This window comes from Lactuca serriola, chromosome 2, assembly GCF_051521515.1.
Source record: "Lactuca serriola cultivar US96UC23 chromosome 2, Lser_US96UC23_V15, whole genome shotgun sequence".
NCBI classification, from domain to species: Eukaryota; Viridiplantae; Streptophyta; class Magnoliopsida; order Asterales; family Asteraceae; genus Lactuca; species Lactuca serriola.
Window position 1 is genome coordinate 188,245,530 of NC_136409.1, and position 18,343 is coordinate 188,263,872.

The 18,343-nt window shown below is 32.5% G+C and overlaps 3 protein-coding genes and 1 pseudogene across 4 annotated transcripts; 3 read left to right on the top strand and 1 right to left on the bottom strand.

Moving 5' to 3' along the window:
- Positions 1-660: 660 nt before the first annotated feature.
- LOC145087803 (uncharacterized protein At3g27210-like) lies at positions 661-2,328 on the top strand. The gene is made up of 3 exons (XM_079025879.1): positions 661-1,006; positions 1,411-1,491; positions 1,828-2,328. Exons 1-3 carry the CDS (start codon positions 808-810, stop codon positions 2,175-2,177), a joined length of 630 nt encoding a protein of 209 aa, XP_078882005.1. The 5' UTR covers positions 661-807; the 3' UTR covers positions 2,178-2,328.
- A 4,660-nt stretch (positions 2,329-6,988) lies between these two features.
- Positions 6,989-10,926, top strand: LOC145087804 (uridine/cytidine kinase UKL1, chloroplastic). The gene is made up of 14 exons (XM_079025880.1): positions 6,989-7,303; positions 7,403-7,494; positions 8,210-8,279; positions 8,365-8,483; positions 8,612-8,708; positions 8,793-8,872; positions 8,974-9,168; positions 9,497-9,580; positions 9,656-9,716; positions 9,808-9,868; positions 9,940-10,033; positions 10,135-10,207; positions 10,327-10,409; positions 10,499-10,926. The coding sequence occupies exons 1-14, from the start codon at positions 7,150-7,152 to the stop codon at positions 10,643-10,645; spliced, it is 1,410 nt and encodes a 469-aa protein (XP_078882006.1). The 5' UTR covers positions 6,989-7,149; the 3' UTR covers positions 10,646-10,926.
- Positions 10,927-12,650: 1,724 nt separating this feature from the next.
- Positions 12,651-16,408, top strand: LOC145089871 (uncharacterized; annotated as a pseudogene). The gene is made up of 15 exons (XR_013701414.1): positions 12,651-12,998; positions 13,092-13,206; positions 13,440-13,551; positions 13,792-13,836; positions 13,941-14,008; positions 14,097-14,151; positions 14,244-14,323; positions 14,412-14,495; positions 14,587-14,700; positions 14,785-14,912; positions 14,989-15,106; positions 15,309-15,439; positions 15,520-15,673; positions 15,770-15,849; positions 16,159-16,408. The product of XR_013701414.1 is annotated as an uncharacterized LOC145089871 (transcript).
- A 368-nt stretch (positions 16,409-16,776) lies between these two features.
- Positions 16,777-17,858, bottom strand: LOC145087805 (small ribosomal subunit protein bS21c-like). Its single transcript, XM_079025881.1, has 2 exons — positions 17,379-17,858; positions 16,777-17,063 (listed from the first exon to the last, which is right to left on the bottom strand). The coding sequence occupies exons 1-2, from the start codon at positions 17,798-17,800 to the stop codon at positions 16,955-16,957; spliced, it is 531 nt and encodes a 176-aa protein (XP_078882007.1). The 5' UTR covers positions 17,801-17,858; the 3' UTR covers positions 16,777-16,954.
- Between the last annotated feature and the right edge of the window lie 485 nt (positions 17,859-18,343).

The following is an 18,343-nucleotide window of genomic DNA, read 5'->3' on the forward strand; positions in this document are numbered from 1 at the left end:
GAAGGAAAGATGTAACATGTGAGAGAACATAATGATAAAGGCCATTAGTGATAAAGGCCATTAGTGTAGGGGTGAGTTATGTTGGTCCCGTTTTAATTAATATTATTAAAAAATTAAAACACCAATAAAAATAAAATAAAAATACAAAATACATAAGGATATAAGAGTCATTTTATGTTTGTTAGGAACCAAATATGTAACAAAAATATAAAACATGGATGTTCCATGTTAAAAAAGTTTTTAGAGATCTAACACACGCAGAAATTACCCTAAATTATAGGGACCATCCGTGTAGTTACACGTACCTTTTTATAAATACCTTTTAGTATTGAATCTATCAATTTGTCTGATAGAAATGTCTTAACATAATTATAACTTGTAGTCTACAAAGTTTCTTGTTTTATTTGAAAATATCTTAGATATTTAAATTTCGTTATAAAGTCAATGTTTATATCAAATATTGCATTTTTTTTTTCGAATCAGAATTCCAATCTCCTTCTATTCTTTTTTGGACTATTTGCTTCGCAACAAAAGCCGACAAAATAGATAAACTTTTCAAACTGATACTGCGAAATCGGGCCGATAACAGCACAAAACACTTTCCAATCAATCAATTAACAGGCCCCCCAATCCTTCAATAATTATCCCCTTTTTGCTTTAGATTCGCCATAGCCCAAATCCCAATTGACGCCATCCACTTCCCACTCTTTTACCGTCACAGATGACAATATCAAAAGCTGAGTAGGTAGGTGATAGTTGGTTAGAAGAAACAATCTGTAAATCGTTGCATTTCTAGTCATAGAAGTGATGGGTGCTTGCGTTTCATCGCTACACAAACCTTCTGCAATGAAGGTACGCTTATCATTTGGGTGTAATCGTAAACCAGACAAACACCTCGTGATCCCTCCTTCCCCTGTTAAGGAAAGTCCTCAGATAATCAATGACAATGTTGCTGTTAAACCTCAGTGGCCTCCTCTCCATTCCACCGCTAAGCCTCGCGATTTTGGTATGATTTTGTTCCTATAATCTAGATTATTACATTATTATTATTATTTTTAGGGTTCCCATTTTGTTTACTTTTAATCTAGTTCTAAAATTAGTTGTGGATCGTTAATTTTCGTTTAATTCGTAGCTTCAAACTTTTAACTAGTGGGTTTTCTGGTTGTGGTTGGCCGGTGCTGAATTGTTGATTTCATCGGTCATTTCTATGGCTTCTTTGTTTGATTACCTTCTGACTTTCTGTTGATTTGTTTTTACCATATCTGAATTCTTACATGATTTTAGCCGATTTAAAAATTGTTTAACTTGATGATTATTAGGCATCGTTTCGTGTTTTTAACAACGGTAGCTCTCGACTGTTCAAAAGACTTTTGCTCGGCTTTTTGATATGTGTTCTGTTTCACGTTGCAGGTAGTAAAGAGGAGACGTTTTATGATTCGCAACCGTGGTTGGAATCCGACTGTGAAGATGATTTTATGAGTGTTAATGGAGGTAAAATATCTCTTGTCATATATATATATATATATATATATATATATATATATATATATATATATATATATATATATATATATATATATATATATATATATGATTTAGGATTTTAGGCCAAAACGACATCTGTGTTAAGATGTTAAAAGGCAAAACAAGTTGTACTCAGTAACTGTGTGACGTGACAAGATAAAATAAGTTGTCTGGAACTCGATGATTATATACCATCGAAAATAGACTTAGAAAGTTTGATCAATTTCATCCGGTCTAGTCCTGTGTAACAAACCTAATGTTACAATTTCAAATTGGTGGTTTACCGAGATGCTATTTTGACAGAATTTACACCATCAAGAGGCAATACTCCAGTGCACCATAACTTCACCGCCGGAGCACCACCAATGAAGGGCGGAGCACCTTCCATTAGTGACCATGAATCTTGTATTACTCCAAAGAAGAAAAAGAGACTTTCTGAGCTTTTCGAAGAAGGCTTAATAGAGAAGCATGAAGTTGATGAGAAAGAAGGCAATGAAAAGATGGCGGCAGTAAATGGTGGAGGGTTAAAAGCCAAGAGAGAGAGGTGGGTGGAGGCTGTGCAGGTGAACAGCTGCTTACCTGGCTTGCTTTCCAGTTGTAGGCCCGTAACTACTACTACTGATACTCAACAAGCACAAGTAAGAAGAAAATGAACCCGTTTATTGGATCACTCCTGTGACTCCAATTTCGTTGAATGTATAGTTATGAAAAAGGCGTGTACCAGACTGTGATACACGTATTTTATAAATTTTCTCAGTATAAATATGCTTATGTTAATGGTATGGTACAGATGAATTATGTTGACCATCAGGTCTGAAATGGGATGTTTTGGGATCTAGGAAACAAAAGACTTGGGTTTTTTTTATTTTATTTTGCTTACATCAAACACTTTCAAAAAATTCCTTTTCGCCCCTTAAATTTAAAATCTTTACTATTGTTGTTTTTTCAACCAAATGACATATTTTTATACCTCTATATCAGAATAAACTTGACTTTTGGCATTATGTATTTTCTTTTGTTAGATTTTAGTAAAAAAGTTGGGATTTTTTTTTGTAATTTTGGATTTATTTTTGATTTTTTTTTTTGAAATTTCGGAATACAAAATATTTACTATCACTAGTTTTTCAAGTAAATAACTTCATTTTAAGCCATAGTACCGTAATCTTACTTTGTTTTGGGTTTGTATTTTGAACTTTTTTTGTTAGATTTCATTGAAAAAACATTTTCTTGAAATTTCGGATTTATTTATTTGGATTTGGGACATGTTATTGAAATTTTCAAATACTTTGTCCTCAAGGTTTAGTCCGAAATCCGAAATTTACTTTTTTTTTTTTTTTTTTTTTTTTTTTTTTTTTTTAAGAAATGTATTTTTGATGTAAAAAGCCCTTTGGACCTGTCAAATACCTTATATATATATATATATATATATATATATATATATATATATATATATATATATATATATATATATATATATATATATATATATGCCAAACGTTTCTTCTTGTATTTTCTAGGGAAAATGACTCTTGAGGGTAATTAACTTTTGCGTTTGTATTCATTTGGTCCCTTTTCTTTTTTTTGTATTCAATATACCATCGAACTTGTTGTTGGTGTTTACCATAGCCCTTTTGACCGGCTTTTGACCTGTGATAGCCGGTCAAAGGGTTATGGTGAACACAAACAACAAGTTCGATGGTATATTGAGTACAAAAAAAAGGAAAGGGACCAAATGAGAACAAACGCAACAGTTGGTTACCCTCCTGATTCATTTTCCCTTTACTCATTTACAACAAATCCCACATCATCTCCTACTGATATTAATGACTTTATGAGATTCATTCTTGCTTATCTTCAAAACATAACCTACGAAAGGACATTATTCATACATGTACAACTTTGTAATGCACTTGAATATTTATTATGGGAATCTTGACTAAGCAGACGCATTTCATGACTACATTTACATTTCCAATAAAATGATTTATCGTATCATGGATTCTAGACAAAGTCTACAAACGATTGGAATCACAAGTGCTGTGATTTTTAAGTTTACTTAACTTTAAGATCGAACTCATGGGATAAGATACAACATCAATATGTACAATATCATGTTGCTTTTGTAGACACATCACCATCATATTGTACATATTGATGTTGTATCTTATCCCATGAGTTCGATCTTAAAGCTAAGTAAACTCAAAAATCATAGCACTTGTGATTCCACTCGTTTGTAGACTTTGTCTATAATCCATGATACGATAAATCATTTTATTGGAAATGTAAATGTAGTCATGAAATGCGTCTGCTTAGTCAAGATTCCCATAATAAATATTCAAGTGCATTACAAAGTTGTACATGTATGAATAATGTCCTTTCGTAGGTTATGTTTTGAAGATAAGCAAGAATGAATCTCATAAAGTCATTAATATCAGTAGGAGATGATGTGGGATTTGTTGTAAATGAGTAAAGGGAAAATGAATCAGGAGGGTAACCAACTGTTGCGTTTGTTCTCATTTGGTCCCTTTCCTTTTTTTTGTACTCAATATACCATCGAACTTGTTGTTTGTGTTCACCATAACCCTTTGACCGGCTATCACAGGTCAAAAGCCGGTCAAAAGGGCTATGGTAAACACCAACAACAAGTTCGATGGTATATTGAATACAAAAAAAAGAAAAGTGACCAAATGAGTACAAACGCAAAAGTTAATTACCCTCAAGAGTCATTTTCCCTATTTTCTAATGTATTTCAAACAAATGATTATTGATTTGTTTCAATCCACCAATTTGCTGATGAACAACACTTCACACATGTTCAAAAAGCACACTAATACGTACGCTTCCTATCAAATGTGACTTGCCAATTGTTATGGTGAAATTTGTTTAATCATCACATGCGTGCATATTCTACTTTCTAAGTTCAACCATAACATATTTAAAATATGGGATAGTGCATGTTGTTGCACAATTACACAAGTTTTGGTAAATTGGCTCTTCCATTTAAGCTTCATATTCTTATGTATGGTGCCTTAAGGAGTTATCTGTGCTCACCACAAGGGGACAAATCTCTATTGTTGGAATTACACCCCTGTTACAAATAAGACAATCTATTAATATTAAGTTACATATGTTAAATTAAGTGCAACTAAAACATGAAAGTGTGTTTGGTACCTTTTGTATGTCTATGACAAATATGAAATTTGGGTTTACCTGAAGATCGAGATCATCATCCACATACTCTAAGAACCATGTCCTGATGTCCATGAGTTTAGAGTCTCACTTTCAAATAAGCTTACGATCATAAATAACAATTATGTTGTTGCAAGATTGTGTGAAGTGGTTCTTGACAAATCTTCGTGATTTTTGGTCCTAAACTAAATGACAATAAAAAACAGTTATGAGTAATAGAGATGGGTAAAATGACATGTCCTCACGTGAGTTGCACACAAGGGAAGTTAATGGAAAACATAAGTTAATGTAAGGGACCAAAATTACAAATTTAGTTTGAAATAAAGACCACTCTTGGAACAATCACCAACTTTGGACTAAATGTGTAATTTTGAAGAAATTTTTGGGATGAAACATTTAATTTACTCTATTTTTATACATCATTTTATAAAAACATTCGTATTGCTTAATTAACATACTAGGTGTGAGACCATGTATTACATGAGTTTATTTAAAAAAAAATTAAATATGAAATTTTAACAATTTGAGAAGTTTGAATTTATAAGAAAAATATTTTTTTTTTAAATTATTAAAATTAATGAGACTTTAATACATTTAATACATTACATATATAAATCATTTCTAATAAATACCTTACATATATATTACCTTACAAATTAAATGTGAAATTTTAATTTAATAAAATAAAAATTATAATAAAATGACAAGTGAAAAATAGAAAATTCAAAAATTCTAGAAAATATCATGTGTCCAAATGAAAGAGAAGATGACATGTGACAAAAAAAACTTTCATTTATTAAGGAGGAGATTTCTTTATTTATATTATACTTACTATTTTTTAAATGATAAAAATTTTATCAACTGTCAAGACATGAAGGTTCCGTTTGACGTTTTAGTTTAAATAGTTTTTAACCTATTATTTTTACCAAACAACTAAATAGAAATGAAACATTACAAATTAAATATATCAAAGAGTTTATACTACTCTTACTGTAAACACCGACAACTTATGATTTGGTATGAGAGGTGTTTATGATTTTATTTTAAAATAACTTATTAATTTATTGACTTTTTAAAAAGTCAATAACTTAAAAAATAAGTATTTAACAATATGAAAAAGTCTTTTAAAATAAATTTTCATAACTTTTTTGAAAAAGAGATTTTAATAAGTTAGAATTTTTAATTTTTCAACTCTTATAACTATTTTTATTGTAAAAATTTAATACCCATCAAAACATATATATGAGACAATTATTTTAAAAAAATACAAACTTATTAACTTTTTCTATTATAAAAGCTAGTTTAAACACTTGTTAATTGTTTTTTGCTCACCATCATAAATCAATAAGTCATTTCGTCTGAAAATCATATTGAAGTTCAAAATAAAATCTCAAACACCATAAAAGTTGTTAACATATTATTCAAAAAAGCAAACTCTCTTTACCTATACTCCGCAAAGTGGGAACCATAATTGGTGACTAGTAACCTATTATTTTAATTGTAAACAAAACATAGATCATCCATAATGTACAACTTGTTTAGTTGTTTTTTTTACTATAAACATTTTTATCCAAATAATCTTTAATTTAACAACTAATGAATAATATTACTACAAGTTATTTTTATTTTTTGTTTAATAACAACTAATGAATACTATTTTTTTATTGTAAACATTTTTTATTTAATACAAGAAACACGTGCTAGACTGATCTTATCTTAATCATTCATATTGTTTAATCAAGAACTCATTTATTTGTTTATACTACAACTTGGCGTAAAATAATATTACTTATCCAAATAATTTTTATCCAACTAACAATTAATCAATAAAAAAATCCACGTTGTTAGCATATCTACCATATATTATGTTTGGTTCCTCGACTTTAAAAACGAAAAACAAAGACCTACTGAATATATTCTGATTTGAATCTTCGATCTTTTACACCATGCTCCTATGTTTTTTGAATTCAACTTAACAAAAAAAAAATGATTAAAGCAAGAGAAAATAAAAAAAAAAATTTGAAATTCGTGTGCTTCATTAAAAAAAAGGAAAAAGAAATAAAATCATAACTTGGAGGATTTAAAAAAAAAAAGAGTTCCATTTTTTTTTTTAAATTTAGAAACATAATATATATATATATATATATATATATATATATATATATATATATATATATATATATATATATATATATATATATTTTCCTCTTATTTTCTCTCTTATTTAATTTATTTTCTAAAACTCGAAAACTAAACTTAAAAGAAGTAGGAGTATTTGGTTCGTTCCTAACGGATCCCGGAATATGCCATTTTATTGTTGAAAAAGACTGAACCGGCGAAAAAAAGGAGCTTAAAAGTGACGCAGAAAACCCCATTCCTTTTCTGTATATTTTCCAACGACTCCACTTGTGCTCCAATTCAGATTTCCAGTCTACGATGCCGGAAGAGACGACGTCCATAGATTACGTAATGGAGGCCGCCTCCGGTCCTCATTTCTCCGGCTTACATCTTGATGCCCAATTCCTTTCTTCCCCAAGATCTCTTTCTTCCTCCCTACTTGCCGACTCAATCAAACAGCCTTTCGTCATAGGTATTTTCATCATAAACTGCTTTCTTTAAATCGATCACTCCTGTACGAGTTTAGGTTTTCTGATATGCCACTCAATTGTTTCTGTTGACTTTTTTGTAGGGGTTTCCGGAGGTACTGCTTCCGGTAAGACGACGGTTTGTGACATGATTATTCAACAGCTTCATGATCATCGTGTTGTTCTCGTCAATCAGGTTTGTATGCTATTATATGCCGTTTCCAGTGCAATAGTAAAAACAATTGATAGAGTTTACAAGTAATACTGGCCCCATTATCAAAGGTGTATGATTATAAATTAAGGTTCTGTTCGATGCGTAGGGAGGAGGGGTCAGCATTTCTAGCGCTGGCCCTGTCACTTGGTCTTACTGTAACTTTTATGCATTTCAGGCAGGGCCCAATCAACTTGTAATTATAGTCTATTGATGCTTGAAAACAATAATAATGAATGTGAATGGTTGACCATTCATATACTGTCTATTGTGCAAAAAACTTCATGGTGTGATGCCTAAAAGCTTTAGAAGGTCACAGCATTTATCGTGATACTGATGTTAGGAAAGAGTGCCCCTATCATTACCTGATGTTAGAATAGAGTTCTTGTGTTGTAACGAACCATCAATCAAGTTGAGTTAGAAGTTTAGCACTCAACTAAGTATTTTTGACCCCAATTTTCTTAATCCATGTGAGAATGGGTCCAGATTTTGCTTATTTAATGAATTGATATGACATGGTTGATGTTAGATTTAACTTATCATTAATTACAGATACATGCTAGATATGAGATTACTGGTCTCTAGGTACTTTGTAATATATAACTCTTGCTTTATTATTCTTCCACTGTTCCAAATGTCAAACTTCTAAATCTGAATTAATAGTATCCTCGAAGTTTCTAATATTCCTTTCTTTGTTTAGGATTCATTTTATCGTGGTTTGACTGCTGAAGAATCTGAACGTGCCCATGAGTATAATTTTGATCACCCTGGTAATGTTCTATTAATTTAGGTTGTGCCAGTGTTCAACTTGCTCATACTTTTAAGTTTTAAATAAAAAAAGCTCTGTTGTTGTAGATGCTTTTGACACAGAGCAAATGCTAGAGTGTGTTGAAAAGCTCAAACAAGGAAACTCAGTACATCTTCCAATATATGACTTTAAAAACCACCGCAGGTGCTCTGAATCCTTCCGCCAGGTATTCACTTCTGAACATGTTGTCTTCACTCTTCAGTGGCACAATTGAAAATATTGTGGAATTGCTTCATCTGACCATAAAATTAATGCCATGTGACCTTTTAAACTTGCTCTTTGTGTGCTTGTCAGGTGAATGCATCTGATGTAATCATCTTGGAGGGGATACTGGTATTTCATGACCAAAGGGTTCGTGACTTAATGAACATGAAGATATTTGTTGACACAGGTGTTTATTCATTACCCATACTTGTTACCATGAATTTTATGGAACTTACATTATTCATTGACAAATGACACATACTTATGCTAGATGCGGATGTGAGGCTTGCACGTAGAATAAGGCGAGACACAGTTGAGAGGGGTAGGGATGTCAATTCTGTCCTTGAGCAGGTAAGCACCATTACTTTTTGACTGATGGTTTAGTACTTATTGTCATTAACCATATGAAACTATACAATAAATAAACACCTTATTTTTTGTCTGTTGTGCAGTATGCTAAGTTTGTAAAACCTGCTTTTGATGATTTTGTTCTTCCATCCAAAAAGTATGCTGATGTCATCATACCACGAGGTGGCGATAATCATGTTGCAATAGATTTGATTGTGCAGCATATACGCACAAAGCTTGGCCAACACGACCTTTGCAAAATATATCCAAACGTATATGTGATTCAGTCAACATTCCAGGTATTCCGTTACCATTTTACCTAAAGTAAAAGGGCATAATGGTCATTTTACATGGGCGACCCCTCTACCCCTCCCCTATAGCTTTAGTTGTGGGGGCTAAAAGCGATAGGAAACAGGGACCAAAAAGGAAACAAGATTCCTTTTTGGACCAGCTCCAGAAAAATTCACTATATCACAGGGACTAAAAGTGTAATTATGCATATGGAAATATGACCAACCAAAGAGTTGAAATAAAGCCTTACAAAGTAGCTAATATGGATACACAACATTCATCTGTTTGTATTGTAATATAAGAAGGCATTACATTGATTCAAGATCCGTGTTACAGATTCGAGGAATGCACACACTGATTCGAGATAAGGATATTTCAAAGCATGATTTTGTGTTTTACTCAGATCGATTAATCCGACTGGTACTTGACTCTTTACCCCATTTGAATTTCTGTAATTTTGAGTTTTTATTACTGAATACATGATATTGGTGTCAGGTTGTGGAGCATGGGCTTGGTCATTTACCGTTTACTGAGATGCAAGTAGTCACACCAACAGGTGGTTTGTTTTTTTCTCATGAAGTTATTTATGTTGCTGGAGATTAAAGTATGTATATTCTCACGAATGCCCCTGTTTATATTTGTTGCAGGATCAGTATATAGTGGAGTTGACTTTTGCAAAAAACTGTGTGGTGTCTCTATTGTTCGAAGGTGAGTGATATGGTTTTTAGTTTTTTTATGTTGCATAAGCTTTGAATTTCTATTATTTGTTTGTTTTACAGTGGTGAGAGTATGGAGAATGCATTGCGTGCATGTTGCAAAGGTATAAAAATTGGAAAAATCCTTATCCACCGTGATGGTGACAATGGGAAGCAGGTAAATAATATATCATTCATTCCTCTAGTATCATATGTGATGTTGCACATTTTCCACAATCATAAATAAATAAAACAAATTATCTTCCATAACACATGCAGCTTATCTATGAAAAGCTTCCAAATGACATTTCTGAAAGACACGTGCTTCTCCTTGATCCAGTTCTTGCTACAGGTTAGTTAGTTTCTCTGTTTAGTAAAAAAAAGGAAACACCCAACCCATATATAGTTTAGCAGATTAAGTCGATTAAGCAAAAAAGAAACATGATTTTATTGTCATGGGGAACACTGCAGGTAATTCGGCTAACCAGGCAATTGAACTGCTGATACAGAAAGGAGTACCGGAATCATACATAATATTCCTCAACCTCATCTCAGTGAGTTTGGCGTGATTTGGAATTAGTTGTGTGGTTTTATACTTTATATTGTAATGGTGATGTGATGCGGTGTGGTATTTATTGTGTAGGCTCCAGAGGGAATCCATTGTGTTTCAAAAAGGTTTCCAGCAGTGAAGATAGTTACATCAGAGATTGATGTTGCTTTGAATGACGAGTATCGTGTCATACCTGGTCTTGGGGAGTTTGGTGACCGTTACTTTGGCACTGATGATTGATTGGGTGTAACCAGCTGTCATGAGGTTTCTTTTTTAAAAAAAAATTTCTTTTCTCCTGAGCAGCAACCAACCTTAAAGGACGGGTGGGTTTTGCAATGGAAGAAGTTTCATTCTGTACTTGTAAGTGGTACCCTCGTGTGTTTTGGTGGGTGGTCATTGGGTGTATTTGCTTGTAAATATTAACGCCACAGGGCATGGATTTTACACACGCTTTTTTGGGGGCCCAGACCAGAATTGATCTTTTAGGAAGTTCAAATCAAATATGGACATCTTCATCTTCATCATCATCATGTTCCTTTGTTTTGTTTTATTTTGAGTAGAGGACATTATATTATGCGTTGTCTTTCCAATTAGTTGTGTCCTGTCGTGTCGTTGGAGCATCTAAGACTAATAATCGTATTTGTTGTTTGGTTTACGTGCATGCATGTTACCCATCAAAAACATTCAACAACAAAACTTGGTATTTAAGAAATATTTTTTCTAACATGAATATATAATTTATGACAAGTGAATTGCGATGAGGGATGAAGATGTTTATTTTTGAATAATCTACCAATTGCACATCTTAGTTTTATGTATATTTAAAATAATGTATAATGGTATACAAAAATAAAAAATTGATAATGTTATTAATTATTGAATTCCTTGGTCATTTTCACTAAACAGACGAAAAGACAAATTTGCTTCTAATCTTTAAACCATTTGCAAAGAAAAAAAAAATAAGAAAATACCTAAATAGCCTATGGAATCGTAGGTGGGCTCTCGTGGGCTCTGCTTTCGCTTAATGGACTGAAATATTTTTAAAAGTATAAAAAAAATATTTAGATCTTTGTTATTTTTGCATGACACGAAGTTGTAGATGACATCAATTTTTTCAGCATAATCTCATATAAGATTTTTGTGACATCAATTTTGTCAGCACAATCACATATAAGATTTTTGAAATGGAATTTGATTTTGTCATGCAAAAAATGGTAAAAATAAAGAAAAAAAGAAATTATACTTCTGAGGAAACTATAGTCCGAATCTTGAAATAATGTTGAAATCGTAGCCCATCAAGGCCCATCTCCGGTTTCATTGACTATTTTGGTCATTTCTTAATATTTTAGTTATTTCTTGACATGTGGTTAAATAAATACATTAAATGTGTGTTTGATAAAAGTAGTTGTTTGTTATTTCTTGACATGTGGTTAAATAAATACACTAAATATGAAGCATAACAAATAAAAAAAAAAGCAATTCTAGAAATTGATTAAAAAACTCGAAAACGTTTTTTTTTTCTTAAACGCTACATGCTACGTGAAAGTAACTTTTCGATTTAAAACATTTCGTATACACTAAAAGCTAAAAATCTCATACTTCCAAACAAAAAATTTTGTTTAAACTAAATGTTTAAACCTAATTTCTGAGTTTAGCAAAGCAAAGAAAAAAAAAAGTAAAAGAAAGAAAAAACGAAAAAATTGTTTTTGCATTTCCTAGTTGGAAAGAAGTGAAAAAAAAATTATATATATTTTGTTCTTTCTCTAAGGGGGTGTTTGGGATTATTTTTTAAGCCTAAAAATTTTTTTTTGTAAAAGTTTTTTTAAGGAAACAAAAGACAAAAGTGGGTTTTAAAAAGTGTTTGGATAGTATTTTTTTACTTTTGTGTGTGATTTAGCTTTAAAAGTCCAAAAATTAGAAAAAATCATACTTTCTTGACTTTTGAAAACCTATTATTTTCTTTTTTTATAAAAAAATATTTTGAAAAGAACTTTTATATCTTCCAAACATCTTTATAACTTTTTAGAAAAATTAAAAGACAAAAGTCATTTAAAAAGTATTCTCAAACACCCTCTAAATCCTGCCAGATAAAAAGAAAAATTATCATTTCATTTCTTATTTTCTTTATTTACTGAAATTCAAGAACATGATTTCTTTTAGTTTTTTTTTCTTTCCACTCATTTTCTTTATAAAGTTAAAAAAAAAAAACGCCCTTATTTGTCTTTTTACAGTAAAAATTACAGCCATGCCATATTACGTTTTTGCCTCAACGGACGGAGAAGATACTTTTGAGTTGTGTCTGATACATTTATCCATTCGCGCGCCACCAGTACGCACTTTACGGCCACCGCGGACCAAATATGTCCGTCTTCTTCCTCTCTGCTCCACCTTCGATATCCGCTTCCCTCATAACATCCCGCTCTACCACAACCGTCACCTCCTCTTCCTCTGTTCAAATCCTCCCGTTACCACTCTCGCAGCCACCTCCACCGACATTATCTGGTCGATTATCTTCAAATTCTTTGCTTTCAAACCCCCAAACCACTCCAATCTCATCGTCAGGATGTTCTCTCAACTGTCCTCACTTCGAATCGTACGTCACTCAACCAGTAGTGTTTATAAAATTTTGTCACTTCTATTCGTACGTTACTCCAACCTCATCTTCAATTATGGTTTCATTTTACAGGTGTTCAGGCTGTACTCACGAGGATAATCTCCATCGTCCTGTTATTTTAGAAGAAGCTACTACCTTCTTCAAGAAACTTGGTGTATCCGATTTCACTTTTGATACTTGTAGGCTGGTACATCTCCTATAAGCCTGAGTAGAATTAATGTGAAGTAATTTAGAGTTCAAAATGGAAATGTGCCTCTTTCATTTCCTGGGAACAGAAAGTATATTGGAAACAAAGCTCATGAGTTCACAATTGAATATATATACATATATAGCTTTGTTTTAGCCTCTCCATCATCATGGAATTTACTTCTAAATTAATGGATATGTATGTCTATAAAGTAAACATGCTTTCAATTGCAGTGGGGATGGAGGTGTCGTGCTAAACTTGCCATACGGGGTTCATGGTCTGATCCTCTGATTGGTCTCTATCAAGAGGGCACACACAACGTAGTGGATATTCCTGATTGCAAAGGTCTGAACTTGTGTCAATGTATCACAACCTTTTGTAGTATTATGTTAACATTAATGACAAGATAAAAGTGATTAATTAATTCACCTATATTTTGTATATTTCACATGTTTCTGTAACTTTGTTAGTTCCTTTTATACTTATGGGTGTTATCACTAGCTCAGGCTTTAAAAAATGTCATAAGATTACCATTTGAATTCATTTTGAGCTAATTGTGCAGTTTTTCACCTTTTGTCTGTGCAGCCCATCATCCAAGCATAAATGCTGCTGTGGAGCTTCTGAGAAAAGGTTTGTTTTTAAGTTCTGAACTCAAATTATGTTCTGGAATGTGTATAAATCTTAGTAGACAAAAGTTGAAAAATCTATCTTTGGTCTTCTGACTTTTTGTTCAGGTATAAAGATTCTGAACATCGATCCTTATGATGAAGATGAAAGAACCGGTTATTTGAGATATGTTCAGGTGCAACATGTTTTCAATCTAAATAAAGCTTAATAATTAGTTTTGAGTAAGTAGTATGTCTATATGCTAATTTAATAGTTATTTGTAGATGGCTGTCACTACATACAACACATCTCTCCCTGCTTCTGAGAGATATAGAAGTGGTTAGTTCTTCATTGGGTATTTAAATCACATGTTGGACTATTTAAAAATATGTTGGAGGTCAAAATTGAAATATTTGTTTCTAAATTTCCAGGTAGAGTACAAGTTTCTATTGTTTGGAACTCACGTAGTGAAACTTCAGCAAGTTTTGAAAAGTTGAATGACTTAGCTACTGTAACCGTTTTTAACCTCTCCTTTAAATATTTTAAAACTTAAAAAGTTTTTTTTTTTTGATATACTTTGTTTGTGGTTTGTCTTGTAGTTCATGTGGAGAAATGGGGGGCCAAACAGCAAAGTTCATTTAATTCATTCTGTTTGGGCAAACTTCCAAACATCCACCAACAATGTGAGTGGTTTACTTTTGTTTTTCAAGTAATACTTTTGTGAAATAATTGCTTTACAAAATTCAAATTACAATTTTTTTTTCTGTGACGCAGGTAATTTTTGGAAATAGATGGAGGCATCTATTAGGAGAAAGAGATTTCTGGGAGCATGTTGGAGGAATTGATGTCTATTTGGCTCCATCGAGCTTTGGCCAAGCAAATACAAGGGTAAAACCGTAAAAACAGAGTGGTTATCTTACTATCCTTATCTTCTGTTTCTTGTAATTGTGATTGTTTTTTTTTTTTTTTCAGGCTTTTGATTCTTTGCTTCAAAAACTACATAAATATGTCCCTGTTGGTGCATCTGTTACTGACCTATATGCTGGAGCTGGAGTCATTGGATTGTCACTGGCTTCTGCAAGAAAATGCAGGAAAGAAGTGTTCATATGTTGCTCTGATTGTTTTGAAAGTTTCATTCATTTCATCAACTAAAATTTTCAATCTTAACATTTTCAGATCAGTTAGATGTGTGGAGATCAATAAGGAATCCAAGCTAGCTTTTGAGAAGACCATCGACCGATTACCAAGCTCCATTGACAGCAGCATTAGCTGGCATCTTGCTGATACTTCTGTTGTTAGTCTCCGACTCTTCTTCTCCATATTCTTATTATTTGTTTACTTTATGGGAAAAAGACCAATTTGCCCTCTTACTCTAACGCCATGTGAAAAGGGACCAAAGCTGATAGGAAACTACAAAAGAAATACCAAAATTGCAAAAAAACAGCAATACTCATGGGGGGCATTTTTGTAATTTGGTCATGTACAATATCTTTCAGGAACCACTTTCTTGGCTTGTGGGATCAGAAGTTCTTGTGGTTGACCCTCCTAGAAAGGGACTTGACCCATCTTTGATTAGTGCTTTACAGGCGATTAGATCAGCAGAACGTAAAGCCATGACACTTGAAAGGTAGAAATAGTCAAGAAGTTAGTTGTTGACTTTTTTGATAAGTGAAAAATCTAATGTTACAATGTGGTTTGTTTTTCTAGTCCAACATTCAAGGCAAAAGATGAAAAAAGACCTTGGATTTTAAGAGCAAGAGAAGATTCAATTGAAATTCCAAGTAGAACCACACAAGAAGAAAGTCGGTCTTTGCCTCAAACGCTTATATACATAAGCTGTGGTTGGGAAAGCTTCAAAGATGTACTTCTAGATCTCATTTTTTTTCAAAATGGTTACTTGAATATTATTTTTGACTTTATTTATCAATTTAATTTCATTGCATTAATTGGATTACAGAATTGCATGGCGTTATTGTCAAGTAAGGCCTGGCATTTGAGTAAAGCCCATGGTTTCAATTTCTTCCCTGGTACCCAGAGGTATGTCTTTTTTTTTTATTATAGCATATTGAAAATTGTTTTTTATTTGAATGATATTGCTATGCCATATTTGGGTAGCTTTTTTTTTTTTTTTTTTTTTTTTCAAAGTGCAATGCTATAATAGGAAGAAATGAAAGTAAGTTGCTGCTCCTTGCACTTAATCCTTATAGCCGTGGTTAATAATATGTATATTTGTAGTTCATGTGGTCTAGTTATTTTGTGTAATGGATATAGACTTGTAAATTTTCTGATGTTGGATTATATTTTGCTGAGTGTTGATGTACCTGTGCAAAAAATTGGTGTATGCAGCATTGAAATTTTGGCTGTATTTAAACGAGGAGCTGGAGCAAGTCTGAAGAAAAAGAAATCTGGGAAGAAGAAGAAGAAGAAAAATAAACCCTCCGTTTCCTTGTAAACATTAATTCATTTCATTATCATTAGATATAAACTTATTATGTATGTGTATGATCGACTAAACAATGCATTTTTGTCTTATCTTTTTTTTTCTAATGTTTTATAAAAGAATCAGTGAAGTCAAAAAGAAAGATCATCTTAGACATGGTTATAGTTTTTGTTTTTGTTTTGTTTTTTTTTTCAACAGAAAGTTAAGCCTCTTTAACTTTACTTGTTAATTATCCCATAGAATCTAAAGACCTTGTGAAGGAGGTAGTTATAACTTATAAGGGCTTCCCAAAACTCCACCAACTATCCCAATTATTACAAAAAGGATGAGATCATGAGATCAACATCTAAGAAAAGTTTGGCAATACACATACAAGATTGAAACAAATTGAACTCACTTAACCATTTTTTTACCCTGAAGGCCTGAAACAGATCACAACCACAGTTTATCATCCCTCATTCTAAAGTAGCAATGATATCATTCTACCAACATCATACCTTTAAATTTTAATACAACAAATCAAATTTGTCGATACAACATGTATAAAATAGATATGATTAGTCTCTTGTAAGATTTAACAAAACATGTGTTTAGCATTTTCTCTCATACACGCTAAATCAAAAAGAACACGATCCATGAACATCAATTTCTACACAAATATATATGCCGTACAAGTTACATACATAACATTATAGGAGCAACTTAATTTAGAGGGCTATCACTAGGCATGTCCCAGTTATCATCGTCATCTTCCCTCTTCTTGTTCACACTTTCCACCTTATCATCGTTCGGGTTTCTAAAAGGCGTGCGTCTGTTTTATTCACCAAAACAAAAACCTGTGTTAGCCATATCAATGATAATGATGGAGATGAACTCATTTCAGTTTTTACTCTAAAAAGATAAACAAATACTGCCTTGTTTTGGAGATTTTGCCCTAAAAATATTTTCAAAATTTATCAATACAGGAATGCAATTGAATCCCATGTGATGCTAAATCGCACCAAAATGCATATGGTTTTAGTGGTTGCAGCTACAGCTCTAGCTATTCTAAACTAATGGCAGTAATTCTCGAATTCGCAGAGAGATTCAAGTTAAATAAACGGATTCATATCGAAATTGGAATTACCTGCGCCGATTGCGCTTTGCAGCCTCGCGAGTCTTGCGTTTTTTCTCTTCTTGTTTGTTCTCGAAGTACCTGCGACGCTTACATTCCTGGATGACGCCAGCCTTCATAACCTCTCTACGGAATCGTCCTAGTAGCTTCTCCTCCGGCTCGTTGTCCTCCACGATGACCTGAACGTTATATGCCGAATTGAAGTACAGAGTGTTGGCGTATGCCAGAGATGGGCAAACCACAGACATCAAATCATTGGAGCAAGAAGAAGATGATGATGAAGAAGAAGCAACCAATGGGGCAAACGCATCTTTGTGCTTCGATGAGGAATCGTTGGAGAGAGAGAGGTGCGACGGTAGAGCTTTGGACGGTTGTGTTGGAGCTTTTAATGGTGTGAAAATAGATAGGAAATTCGCTAAAGCTGAAGAAGCCATTGATGCAAAAATCGAGCTCACAGATGAGACGAGTGACCCCTCTTATCTCTCTGTCTCAACAGCAGGATGATAAGCCCAACCCCGAATCGGAATGGATAAAGTGAGTTGACTCGGTTGTTCACATTAACATATGGGCTTTGTGTTTAGCCCATTTGGTATTGTACAAGCCTAAACCAAAATTTTATTCAAATTGGATAAAAACATATAAAAACGCTGGTCATATTTATAAACTTTAGTTTTATTTAGTTTCCATTTTATAAACTTTATTTTTAAAACCCAAAATTTAAGAATAAGTTTATAACTAAACAAAGGACATAGTTACAACAAAATGTATATCTTTCAGTTCAGTTTGCTTCATTTAATAGCTACATTTTTTTAAATGGGTGTATAAGTTTATGTGGTACCATAAACACATTTGAAGAAATTAGTTTATACGTCATGAAAACACAATAAACATGTATATATTATTTTTAAGAGAAGCTATTGTGTACAATCCAATTGAGTGCTTACTAGCATTACTAAATCAAAATGAACTAATAAGCG

Coding starts and splice junctions, on each gene's coding strand:
- LOC145087803 (XM_079025879.1), top strand. CDS start 808: ATGGGTGCTTGCGTTTCATCGCTACACAAACCTTCTGCAATGAAGGTA. Junction 1,007..1,410: donor CGCTAAGCCTCGCGATTTTG/GTATGATTTTGT, acceptor TTCACGTTGCAG/GTAGTAAAGAGGAGACGTTT. Junction 1,492..1,827: donor TTTTATGAGTGTTAATGGAG/GTAAAATATCTC, acceptor CTATTTTGACAG/AATTTACACCATCAAGAGGC.
- LOC145087804 (XM_079025880.1), top strand. CDS start 7,150: ATGCCGGAAGAGACGACGTCCATAGATTACGTAATGGAGGCCGCCTCC. Junction 8,280..8,364: donor GTATAATTTTGATCACCCTG/GTAATGTTCTAT, acceptor CTGTTGTTGTAG/ATGCTTTTGACACAGAGCAA. Junction 9,169..9,496: donor TGATTCAGTCAACATTCCAG/GTATTCCGTTAC, acceptor TCCGTGTTACAG/ATTCGAGGAATGCACACACT.
- LOC145087805 (XM_079025881.1), bottom strand. CDS start 17,800: ATGGCTTCTTCAGCTTTAGCGAATTTCCTATCTATTTTCACACCATTA. Junction 17,064..17,378: donor GCAAAGCGCAATCGGCGCAG/GTAATTCCAATT, acceptor TGAATAAAACAG/ACGCACGCCTTTTAGAAACC.